This window comes from Amblyraja radiata, chromosome 1 (assembly GCF_010909765.2).
Source record: "Amblyraja radiata isolate CabotCenter1 chromosome 1, sAmbRad1.1.pri, whole genome shotgun sequence".
In the NCBI taxonomy this organism is placed as follows: domain Eukaryota; kingdom Metazoa; phylum Chordata; class Chondrichthyes; order Rajiformes; family Rajidae; genus Amblyraja; species Amblyraja radiata.
The window spans coordinates 101,085,495-101,097,770 of record NC_045956.1 but is presented as its reverse complement, the minus strand read 5'-3'; the positions used below and the strand labels follow the sequence as shown (position 1 = coordinate 101,097,770).

The following is a 12,276-nucleotide window of genomic DNA, read 5'->3' as shown; positions in this document are numbered from 1 at the left end:
AGCACAATCCAATGAAGTTCAAAAATATATTACATGATTCAAAGTGAAAGCAATCCAAAGCAAATATTTATTACGTTTGGGGTAACACAACAAATTCACACCCATGATAATCCAAAATATGTTCCTGACCGTTATATGTTATTTTAAGAACAGCAAAATTGAGTTCAAGCTCTCACATCACGAAGGTTATAAGAACCAGCCTTGAGTTTCACTTCTATCCATTGTTGGATTTATATTTTCTTGAAATCACTTTCACAGCAAAGGCACAACAATAGGTTCTCCTCAAATCACTGGTGGAGGAGTACTCGAGAATAAAATATAGTATCTTAATAAACTTTTTATTAGCTGCAGTCCTACTTAAGAGTTAAATATTCAGGAAACAGCAGCAAATCTCACCCTCAACTTTTTGGTATGATTCAAGAAACAACTAAAGGGCCACAGTTAGTTTCTTGTCAAGTGCCTTCAGTGATATTGCAGAGTTGGTCTCAAACACATCGTCATTGCAGAAATTTCCCTTTGACTCCCACTGCACACGGATTTCGACTACTTGATACTGACACATAAAAATACCGTTCTCACCTTTCATCCAACAATCAAAACCTGTATCCACACATGTAATGAAATAATTTAGAAGTATCTGGATTCATGGGCGGAAATCCTGGGGAGCCTGGGGGGACACGCCCGCCCCATGCTTTGAGGGGTGGGGGACAATCTCCCCCACATGTTTTGTAATCCGGACTTTATCAGACGCTTTCTAAGGGCTGAATCGGCTCATTCGCGGGGCCTTTCAGCACCCGGCGCGGTTTAAAATCAAACTGCTGCATCGAGGCGATCGACGCTCCTGATGTTGAAACCCCCCCGCTGGCCGATGAAAGACCCCGTGAATGGGCCGATTCAAGCCCCACGATTCTGGGCAGACAAAGCTATGGTTGCTAGAGTTCGGAGTCGGTCACCAACCAGGTCAGCCCCGATGTTACCATCTACAGGGTCAACAGCCGAAGCCTTGCGCGTGTGAGCATGCGCGCGCGCGGCCGCCAAGAAATTGTGTCCCCCGCATGTTTTGATAGCGATTTCCGTGCTTGCCTGGACTAACTGTAGTTTAGGACAGAGATGCGAAAAAAAGTTTTTACCCAGAGAGTTGTGAATCTGCGGAATTCTCTGCCATAGAAGGCAGTGGAGGCCAATTCACTGGATGTTTTCAAGAGAGAGTTAGATATAGCTCTTAGGGCTAATGGAATCAAGGGATATGGAGAAAAAGCAAGGGTGCTGATTTTGGATGATCAGCCATGATCATATTGAATTGAGGTGCTGGCTCGAAGGGCTGAATAGCCTATTCCTGTGCCTATTTTCTATGTTTCTATGTTTTCTAGTTGAACAAGTTTAATAACGTTACCACTGAAACTTCTATTTGCCAGATGATCCAGTGTTGAAAGCAGTGTGTTTTGAGTGATATGATACACATGTCACATATATATTATATCACCACTATTCCTGGTGGCGGCGCGACTCGTTGCAGCGGCTCCTACAGCCTGTCTGTCTTTTTTTAATTTTTGTCTAGTTAAATGTAGTGTTTGTGTTTTTTTAAGCTTGATTTTAAATGTGTATATGTGGGGGGCGGGGGAGGGGGAAACCGTTTTAAATCTCTTCCCCGTTCAGGAGACCCGACCTTTTCCCTGTCGGGTCTCCGTTGTCGTTGGGGCCTAGCACCGTGGAGCGGCCTCCAGCCTGAATGACCCGGGGGCTCGGGAGACTGCGGATCTGCGGACTATTCACCATCGTGGGGCTGGCCGGCCTCGGCGCGAGGGGAGCGGTGGTGACTCGCTGCTGCGACTCGATTCCTGGGGCTCGGAGGCTCCAGCAACGCAGCTGCAGGTCCGGTGGACTGTCGGGACATCGGGAGCTCGCGGGTCCGGGGGGAGAGAGTGACCGCTTCCCGGAGCTCCCGCAACGCGACTTCTCCAGCCCGTGTCGCGGGGTTGGAACGACCCGGAGCGGGGTCATACATCGCCCGGCACGGCTTCATGGCCGTGGGACTCACCATCGCACGCTGGGGCTCCGACCTTGTACTTTCAGACCGGGAGCGGGGCCGTAAATCGCCCCGCGCGGCCTAAAATGGCCGTGGGACTTATCATCACCCGCCTGGGGCTTGGACATCGGGAGAGACATGGCGAGCAGGGGAGAGAAAAGACTTTGCCTTCCATCACAGTGGGTTCACTGTGATGGATGTTTGTGTGAACTTAATTGTGTGTATGTCTGTAGGACATTGTTTTTGTTTGTATGGCTGTGGAAACAAAATTTCGTTTGAGTCTCACTGGGGCTCAAATGACAATAAATTTGTATATTGTATATGCATAGTTCTGCACCATATGATTTAAGGTAACTGAGTGTTCAATGCCTTAGTTGTGTTTTTGGTAATTAGATTATCCTTCGTGTCTGTGCCACCGTACAGATTTCACACATAATGATACTGACACACAGTGTGTTCTTCTCTCCCAAATCTATCTACCTATATACATAACTAAAACTCTGATCTTGGGCTCTTCCGGTTTGCGGGGTTTTTCTATTTGCACACAAACGGTACGCAATAGCGCTACGATTTTTTTTGCCATGTTACTCACCGTTCTCCGGTGCTGCGAGTGCAACAAGTTTCGTTCCGATCGGAGGCATATTGTAAAAGTTATCGAGGTTTAAAAATCTTAAAAAACGCACGTGCACAGATTCCTTCAGTCAGCGCCACGCAGATTGGTCTCTTCTCCTGTCAGTCAATGCCACGGCCGGGATGGCGACGCCCCTTCCTGCCCCACTGGCGGCGGCCTGTCCAGCCTCACTCACAAACTCCTCTCTCACCTCCTCACAGTAACTTGTCTATCGTCTCCCCCACCACCGGCGGAGGCCGCGGGGGGGGTGGGTCAGTGGAGACCCAGTGGAGGCCTTGGTCCTGTGTCATCACCCTCATCACTCCTCTCCCTCTGCCCACTTGGTCCTCTCCCTCATCACTCACCCCTCCCCCCCGCCTGCCCTCTGCGGCAATGGCGGTCCCGTCTACCCGTCTCCCCAGGTCCGTCTCCTCCGCCTCCGCTGTTGTGGTAACTCACCCTCATGGCCTTCTCCGAGGAGATCTTCTCCACCAGCTCATCAAAACTTGTGGTGCCCACCGTTACGGTCACCCCCCCTCCCCCGGGCCCAGCGGCGGCTGCGAGCAGGCAGGCAGGTGGGCAGGGCCGAGCGGCAGCAGCGGGCGGGCAGGCAGGGCGGGGATGAGCCGAGCAGCAGCAGCGGGCGGTTGGACAGGATGGGGAAGGGCCAAGTGGGCAGAGGGAGCTAGGGAGGGAGAGTGGCCGAGCAGTTAGCGGGGAGTTTGAGTAACTCACACGCACACAATGCAAACTGGTCCAATCGGCAAGTCAACTGGATCTAAACCACAGCTAACAATGATTGACCTGTGGAGGAAGGAACTGCAGATGCTGCTTTTTATGGATGGAGGGAGGAAGGGAGTGACTGAGGGTAGGGGAAAGGAGAGGGAGGGAGAGGTGAGGAGGGAGAGTGGGGGGATTGAGGGAGAGGAAGGGGTACGGAGGGAGAGGGGGAAAGTGGGGGAGGTGAGGAGAGTATGGCAGGAGGGAGAATAGAGGGAGAGGAGGGGGGAGTGGGGTAGGTAGGGAGTGGGTAGGGTAGAGGCAATAGGGGGAGATGAGGAGTGGGATGGGGAGGGGAGGAAGAGAGGGGAAAGAAGAGGGAAGGTGAAGAGGAAGGGGAGGGAGTGCTGGGGGATGGGGAAATGAGCCACACCTGCACAGTTGGGGGCTATGTGTGAGCGGCGCAATATTGTGTTGGGGGGACCGGTTGCATTGGGGGAAACGGGTGAGTGGTCGAATATTGCGTTGGGGAACGGGTTGCGTTCGGGGACCAGGCCTCCCGTGTGACAGGGACCCAACGGGTCCCACTTAGTCTAGTTTTACATAATGTGAGAGTTAAGAGGATAGTTACTGTGTAAAACGTGTGCAGTCTTGAGCTAATGTTAAAGGATCCCAGGACATTCTTGGTTGACTGTAAACCGTGCAACTCCACATGTGGTGGATATGTATTCCCAAGTGTAATGAATTCATGCATATTCATGTATATGCTAATGAGTTGGTGTTGTATATAAGTAGGGAATGTTGGGTAATAAATCTCTCTTGTGATCCAGGCAGCCTGCGTGTAAGTTGTTATTCATTCTGCTGTCCAGAATATAACAAAATTGGCGACGAGGATGGGATAGAGTTTGTGAACTCATCCTTTAAATACAGTGCAGGACTGTTTCGCAACATGCAGTATTGTTTAACAGATTAAACAGTAAATACGGAGTTGTGTCGCAGTTGTTTGCGAGCTGGACATGAGAGGCCTGCAGATCCGTCAATGCAGGGGACTGTAGTTTAAAACAGCAGCTGGATAAATCGGCGAGAGTTTGTTCGGCTATCTCTATGTTGTGTCTACGTGGCAAGATGTCGTCCTTGGGAGTGTATAACATTTTAGACTGAGTTAAAAAAACTAAAAAAAAAACTTATACTAAGCTAAGTTTTAGGTGAAATGTTACACCAGAACAGACAGGAATTTGGGGTTTTTGAACGGAAATTTTATTTAAAAAAAAGAGAGAACTGCACGAATGGCAGCATCCACGGGCTACATTGGAAACCTTGGCACTTTTGACAAGAGTGGAGAGCTGTTCAGCTCCTATATGGAGAGAGCAAACATGTTTTTCACAGCAAACAATATATTGGAGATTAGCGGTGAAGGAGAGATAGTGACTGAAACAAATAAGGCCGTTTGCGAACGCATGAAAGCAATTCTGCTCAAGAAGATCGGTCCTGAAGTGTACGGCACACTCGTGAATCTCCTTGCACCCTTAAAGGCAAAAGACGTGCCATTCAATTACATTATAAAGAAGTTGGAGGAGCACTTCAACCCAAGGCCTCTGGAAATTGCACAAATCTATAAAGTTGTAATGACAATCTGCATTTCCATTATAACACCATAACCTCAAGGCTACTCTTTCTCCTTTTCTTCAATTTTATTTGTGTACACTTCCCTTTCACCATATCATAAGAAACATAATCACTTCTACATATTTAGTGAAGTAATAAATAATACTCATTACCTTCCAACAGGAGTTGATAGGACAGAGATTCTTGCTTTTGTCGCTCCTAGTAAAGAGAATAAGTTGCATCCATATAAGTTACACCGTTCAAACAATTTAATTACGTATGAAGTAAGTTCATAGTTGTTAAATTCAACAAACTCATAAAATATCAAAAAGCCACATAAAATATATGGGACGGAGGTTTCAGTAGCAAATGTTACAAGGTGATCACAGCTTGTCAGTGCAGTTGTTTAAACTGACAGATTAGACATGCTTTATTAAATATGGAAATCTGGAAGTTCTGGTCAGTGAAACCCAGTTCCAATAGAGGCTTCACTGCTACTGTCTTTAACAGAATTCACATACAACTCAAGTTATAATGTGGAGTTAGAAGCCAACTATTAATGGGCAAAAACTGCTGAAAATTATAAACAGTTCAGGGTAACTGAACTTTTAACATCACAATTCAACAACTTTCATAGAATCACTAGACCAAGGTGGACCCGTTGGGTCCCGTCCCCTCAACGCGCCGTTGCGGGGGGGGGGGGGGGGGGGGGGGGGGGGGGGGGGGGGGACGGCGGCATCTCACACACACTAACCACACACTAACCACCCCGCACACACACTAACTACCCCCTTTGATATTATATGAATATTATTCATTTGCTCCTTTTACCCCATAACCGCCCTATCCACTGACACATAGCCCCCAACTCGCAGGCGCGTCGAGAGGGAGGGGAGAGAGAGAGGGGGCAGAGATAGAGAGAGAGGGGCAGAGACAGAGAGAGAGGGGCAGAGACAGAGAGAGAGGGGGGCAGAGACAGAGAGAGAGGGGCAGAGACAGAGAGAGAGGGGCAGAGACAGAGAGAGAGGGGGGCAGAGACAGAGAGAGGAGGGGGGCAGAGACAGAGAGAGAGGAGGGGGGCAGAGACAGAGAGAGAGGAGGGGGGCAGAGACAGAGAGAGAGGAGGGGGGCAGAGACAGAGAGAGGGGGGGGCAGAGACAGAGAGAGAGGGGGGGGCAGAGACAGAGAGAGAGGGGGGGGGCAGAAACAGAGAGAGAGGGGGGGGCAGAGACAGAGAGAGAGGGGGGCAGAGACAGAGAGAGAGGAGGGGGCAGAGACAGAGAGAGGGGGGCAGAGACAGAGAGATGGGGGGGGGCAGAGACAGAGAGAGAGGGGGGGGCAGAGACAGCGAGAGGAGGGCAGAGACAGAGAGAGGAGGGGGCAGAGACAGAGAGAGAGGGGCAGAGACAGAGAGAGAGGGGGGCAGAGACAGAGAGAGAGGGGGGCAGAGACAGAGAGAGAGGGGCAGAGACAGAGAGAGGAGGGGGGCAGAGACAGAGAGAGGAAGGCAGAGACAGAGAGAGGAGGGGGGCAGAGACAAAGAGAGAGGAGGGGGGAAGAGACAGAGAGAGAGGGGGGCAGAGACAGAGAGAGAGGGGCAGAGACAGAGAGAGGGGGCAGAGACAGAGAGAGAGGGGCAGAGACAGAGAGAGGGGGCAGAGCCAGAGAGAGAGAGGGGCAGAGACGCTGCGTACGACGTCAAGACGCTGCGTACGCCCTCAATGCGCCTGCGGGCCGACAGGCCGTTGGCGCGTGGAATTTTCGGACAGTGCAAGATTTTTGGAGCCCCGTGCGATGTCGGGACCAGCCCCGCACAACTCCATACGCATCCACCGATCGAAGTGGGACCGACCCCGCGAGGCCGTACGCCTCAAGCGACCACGTTTAGTCGCGCTAGACGCATGCTATCGCATGCTGGTGGGACAGGTCCTTAACTGTAGCCAAGTTAGCAAACAAAGAACATATCTTACTGAACATTAGAATATGTGCAACACAGCTCTGAATGACATTGTATAAAATGAGTAGAATTCAGATGGGCCAGCATAAGGCCTGAAGCCCAGATAAGAATATATACTGAATAAAAGTTTGACTAACCAATATAGTCTCCTTCCATTTCTGATGAATAATTTTTGCTAAATTCAGATCTATTTGTACAACACATTCTTCTGGAGTCAAAGAATCTAAGAAGCAATAATGGTCATAGCTGAAAAAAAGTCGTAATTTAACAATTGCACATTATTACAAATGGTGGATAAAATAAATGTAACTTTAAAACAGGAAAGTAACTGCATTATTCTTTGTTAAAAAAAAATAAAAGCATTTTTTAGATTTTAATCAATCTTTAATTAACTTCCTTGAATTCAGAGAATCTTTCCAATGAAGTGCGTCCATGAAGCAATTATTTTACTGTTCAATGTTTAGTGACTAATAATGTGCCGGCTGAAACATGATAGGCCAGGCTTAAAATTTAGTGAAACTATTTATTTAAATGTCAATAGCAGAATTATTTATGTAAATGATTTAGGTAGTCTTCAAAGAAGAGCAAAATGGTAAAATAAATGCTACAGAATTCAGTCACATCCTGAAGTGCAAAAAACCTTATCCGTAAGCTAGGGGAAATAATACCATCTCAATGTGGGAGATCAACAGACAGACTTTTGGACACAGATTGGAGGGATAAGGAGAGTTAAAATGGAAATCCATGACAGGACGACCAGAAATTAATTTACCATAATGAGATTTATGGGTCAAATTATATTAACATAAACTGATACAACACAGGAACAGGGCCTTTGGGCTACAATGTAAATACTGACCAGGATGCCAAGTTAAACTAATTTAATCTGCCTGCACGTGATTCATATACCTCCATGAGCCTATCTAAAGGCCTCTCCACCACCATCCCTGGCAGTGAATTTCAAGCACGCACTGCTCTGTGTAAAAACTTGCTTGTTTAAACTTTGCCCCTCTTACCTTAAGGATATGCCCCCCAGTCTTTGACATTTATACCCCGGGACTAAGGTTCTGACTGTTTACAATATCTGTTTCTTATATTTTCATACACTTTTATCAAGTCTCCCTAAACCTCTGACTTTCAGAGAAAACATACCAAGTTTATCCAACCTCTCCATATACCCAATAGCCTCTAATTTATTCGTACATTACAAAAATATATTTATGCAATGAAGCATGTTGGAAATATCACGATTCTCTTTACTTGGAAATGATATTTATATAACAAATAGTGGCCAGAAATACCATCATTTCAGAGCATTGACAAAATGGACTAGAAATGAGCTTTACATAACATAAAACAGAGCATAATGCTGCCCATCAATAGTGCCCCACTAGAAAATATTGATATTATTAAAATTAATTTAAAGGGAATATTTTTCAGTATGGTTCTGCAATGTTAAAAACTGGTACTTTGTGTAATATGTTGTCATTTTTAATTTGTTTTAAAATGCAAACAAAATACATTGATCACAGATTCAATGTAGAATAAACAACTTTATAGATCCTACCTGGATCAAGACCTACTGATCCGAACAGGTCATTGAGTTGAAATGCCAGTTCTGGTGGCAAACATAATTCTAAAGACTGAATCTGCATTGAATCAGAGTACAACACTAAACCATCCCGATTCGGGCTTCCATCTTTGATAGTCATCATTTCATTTCCATTTTCCTCTTGCACAGAGTTATTTACTACATTAGAGCTGGGTTGATTTTCTGTCACGCTATGTACGTAGGTATTCAGTTCCTTTGTCAATATTGAAGTTGTCTCATTTATATCTGCACATTCAGACAAGTTGTTTGGTTCTTTTTTATTATTTCCATTTGAGGTTTCAGATTCATCACCCTTCATGCACACAACTTCATTATTGACCAAATTCTTCTTGAACAATAATTCACTCTGTTCCTCTCCTTCATGATATTCCTTCGGATAATTGGTAAATTGGTCATACTCAATGTTAAATATCAGACCAGCATTACTCAAGACATTTTTACTTTTCAACTCCTCAGGTACATTTACAGGTTCTCTAGTATTGTCAGGTGATGGGTTGATAGTTTCAATATCAAGACAAGACTCCACACATTCCACAGAGTCATTTTCTGTATTAGTCTCTGATGATTGATCAGATACGTCCACAACCTTTGTCTTACCAGCCGGCAACCAATTTACTTCACACCCAGATCTGTCTCGTGCCTCTTCACTCAAACCTATTTCCTCTGTCTGTGGTACTTGGTTCTTTTCTTCAACACAGCTGCTGGTAAGGTCATGGTCTGAACCTGACTGGTCATTTGTTGGGCTTTCATTTGAAAGCTTCATTCCAGAGTCGAGCAATAAATTGGTTGTCCATTCTACATCTCTGTTGCATTTCTCATATAAATCATTCAGATCTTCAAAGGGAATAGATTTAAAACAATCACTAAGTATCTGCAGGTTCTCTTCGCTATTCATAAAGTCGTTTTCATCTACATACGTGCTTTTATCATGCATTACTCTGTAGGGCACTGATACATTAGGATTTATGGATTTAGCCGTTGCATCCAAGTCGATTGGTTTAATTCCATTTGAAATTCCTATCAATATTTTATACTCAGCAGAACTGGTGTTTTCTTTCTCAATTCTCCACAGGACAGCAAAATCATCAGGTGTTGTTTGAGAGGAGTTGGCCTGTCTTGACCTCTCTGGAATTACAATCGAGTTTTCCACTTGATCTAAAGTTAATGGCGCAGGCTCTGGAAATTCTTCAGAGATTGGGCTGTTACTAGTGAATGTTGGTGCCAGTTTACATGCTTTTCCTACCATTTTGTTCTGCCAAGATTTTTTATTTATATGCTTGTCAGACAATTCCTCTGAAATTTGCTCTTCAGAAATGTCTGGATTTTTAGGATCCTCACCATTTTCATAACTGCTTTCCCAAGTAGAGTTTTCAGCAGCTGAAGACAGTATATCATCATCAAAACCATCCTCAGAAACCTGACAACTGTTTGATTCATTTGAGGTTTTATCTACATTATCCTGCTCCATTAAACTAAGAGTAGCGTACTCTAATGAATCACTTGTAATTTCAGACTCTAAATTACTAGACTGATCTACATTATTCTCATTTGTGGCACTTAGTTCTGATGTCTTCCTGATTCGTCTTTTTCTCTGATCTTGAGGTTTTGGTGTTTCTACAATTGGCCAATCTCCAACAAAATTTAAAGATATGGTTTCAATATTGCTAGATTGTTCCAAAACCATTGATTCCATCTTAGTTGAAGTGCTTTTCCCTGAGGACTCCCCTTCATCTGGCAGTATTGGTGTTCCTTCTCTTTCATTAATTGTACTATCGGCACTCTGCCATTCTCCCTTTCTGATTTCTTGACCAGATATACTACATGTAGCTGGTGAATTATCATGTGTTGAATCCTCAATGCACCGGGGGTTGGTACTTTCTGCTGCTTCCGTCTCCGATTCAATTGTTAATTTTCTTTTCTCATCTTCTGGTTCAGAAAAATTATAATTGCTCGCATCTAATCCAGCAGTCTGGTCTGCTTTGCGTACATTATCTCCACTTAACCATTCTGAATATTTTGTACTATTATCAGTGTCATGTCCAGTCTCACTTTTTCTACTTTGACTGGGAGCATGTGCAGATGAACATAAATGTGGTACCAAGTTATCTGATGATACTATATTTGTTTTAATAGCGGACAGATCTTCTGCACAACTTAAATCTGATATCAGGGTGCAAGGTGAATCTTGGCGATCTGGAGATGTGGCTGGTCCTGTTGGTCCATTTATTGCTCTACATGAAACAAATAGAAATAGTAAATAACTTATTCTAAAATAAAGGTGGAACTAGATTGCTCGAAACCCATTGAAAATGTTGATAAATAAAGCATTTATAGTAATAAATTAGAAATGAAGATGGAAAGAAAATGCTGAAGCTTATTTGATCATTCGAAAAATCTTATTGACCTTATTGGGCACTACCTGTTTTAATAGTCAGCAGAGCAGAACATCCCCCCCATTGAATATATTACATTAACATTTAAATAGTTTTTAAAACATCTCATGAATTTTCCATTTTGCAGAAAGGTGGGTAGAAAATATACTCAACTCATATTTGCCATTCTACAACACTGAAAATATCTAAATTCAATTATTAAATGAGCAAGTAAATACCATGTTGATTAAAAGCAAGCAGAAAAAAAGAGTAAATTATATCACCAGGAAGCGAGAGTGAATGCGTGAGAAAACAAATTCAGATGTCTAACTCCAAAAGGTTATTGACACCAATTTTCATCACTAAAGGAATGTACAAAGTTAGGTACTATGACTGCAATCAACACAGTTTGGATGATTACGGGTGGCACGGTGGCATAGCTGGTAGAGTTGCTGCCTCACAGCGCCAGAGACCCAGGTTCGATCCAGACCTCGGGTGCTGTCTGTTCTTTGCAGTTTGCCCATTCTCCCAGTGACCGCGTCGGCTTTCTCTGGGTGCTCCAGGTCCCTCCTTCATCCGAAAGACGTGCAGGTTTGTAGGTTCATTGGCTTCTGTAAAATTGCCCGTATGCCCCTGTCCCACTTAGAAAACCTGAACGGAAACCTCTGGAGACTTTGCATCCCACCCAAGGTTTCCGTGCGGTTCCCAGAGGTTTTTGTCAGTCTCCCAAATGGTCGAAAGTGGTTTCCGCTTCTTCTCGGAACATAGAAGAAGCGGAAACCACTTTTGACCATTAGGGGCAGGGGCTTAGGATACACAAAAATGCTGGAGAAACTCAGCGGGTGCAGCAGCGTCTATGGAGCCAAGGAAATAGGCGACGTTTCGGGCCAAAACCCTTCTTCAGACTGCATTCTTAGGATGCTATATGTTTCAATAAGATCATCCCTAGGATGCTATACATTTCAATAAGATCATCCCTCATTGTTTTCAACTACAAATAATAGATTGAATCACGGTAGCACAGCGGTAGAGTTGCTGCCTTACAGCGAATGCAGCGCCGGAGACCCGGGTTCGATCCCTACTACGGGTGCTGTCTGTACGGTGTATGTACGTTTTCCAAGTCACCTGCATGGGTTTTCTCCGAGATCTTCGGTTTCCACCCACACTTCAAAGACGTACGGGTTTGTCGGTTGATTGGCTTGGTAAATGTTTAAAAAATGGCCCTAATGGGTGTTAGTGTGGTGTTAATGTGTACGGATCGCTGGTCGGTGCGGGCCGAAGGGCCTGTTTCCGCGCTGTATCTCTAAACTAAAGTAAACATTAGCCCGTCATGATAGGATAGTCTCATTTCAGAATTAGCCAAGTGGATCTCTT

The 12,276-nt window shown here is 45.0% G+C and overlaps 1 protein-coding gene across 1 annotated transcript in view; it reads right to left on the bottom strand.

Moving 5' to 3' along the window:
- Window positions 1-12,276, bottom strand: part of n4bp2 (NEDD4 binding protein 2) — a 74,475-nt gene that overhangs the window by 16,629 nt on the left and 45,570 nt on the right. Inside the window, exons 7-9 of the mRNA XM_033027411.1 lie at window positions 8,486-10,761; window positions 7,056-7,141; window positions 5,135-5,180 (exon numbers count right to left, since the gene is read on the bottom strand). Coding sequence (XP_032883302.1) covers window positions 5,135-5,180; window positions 7,056-7,141; window positions 8,486-10,761 — 2,408 coding nt within the window. The remainder of the gene's footprint in view (window positions 1-5,134; window positions 5,181-7,055; window positions 7,142-8,485; window positions 10,762-12,276) is intronic.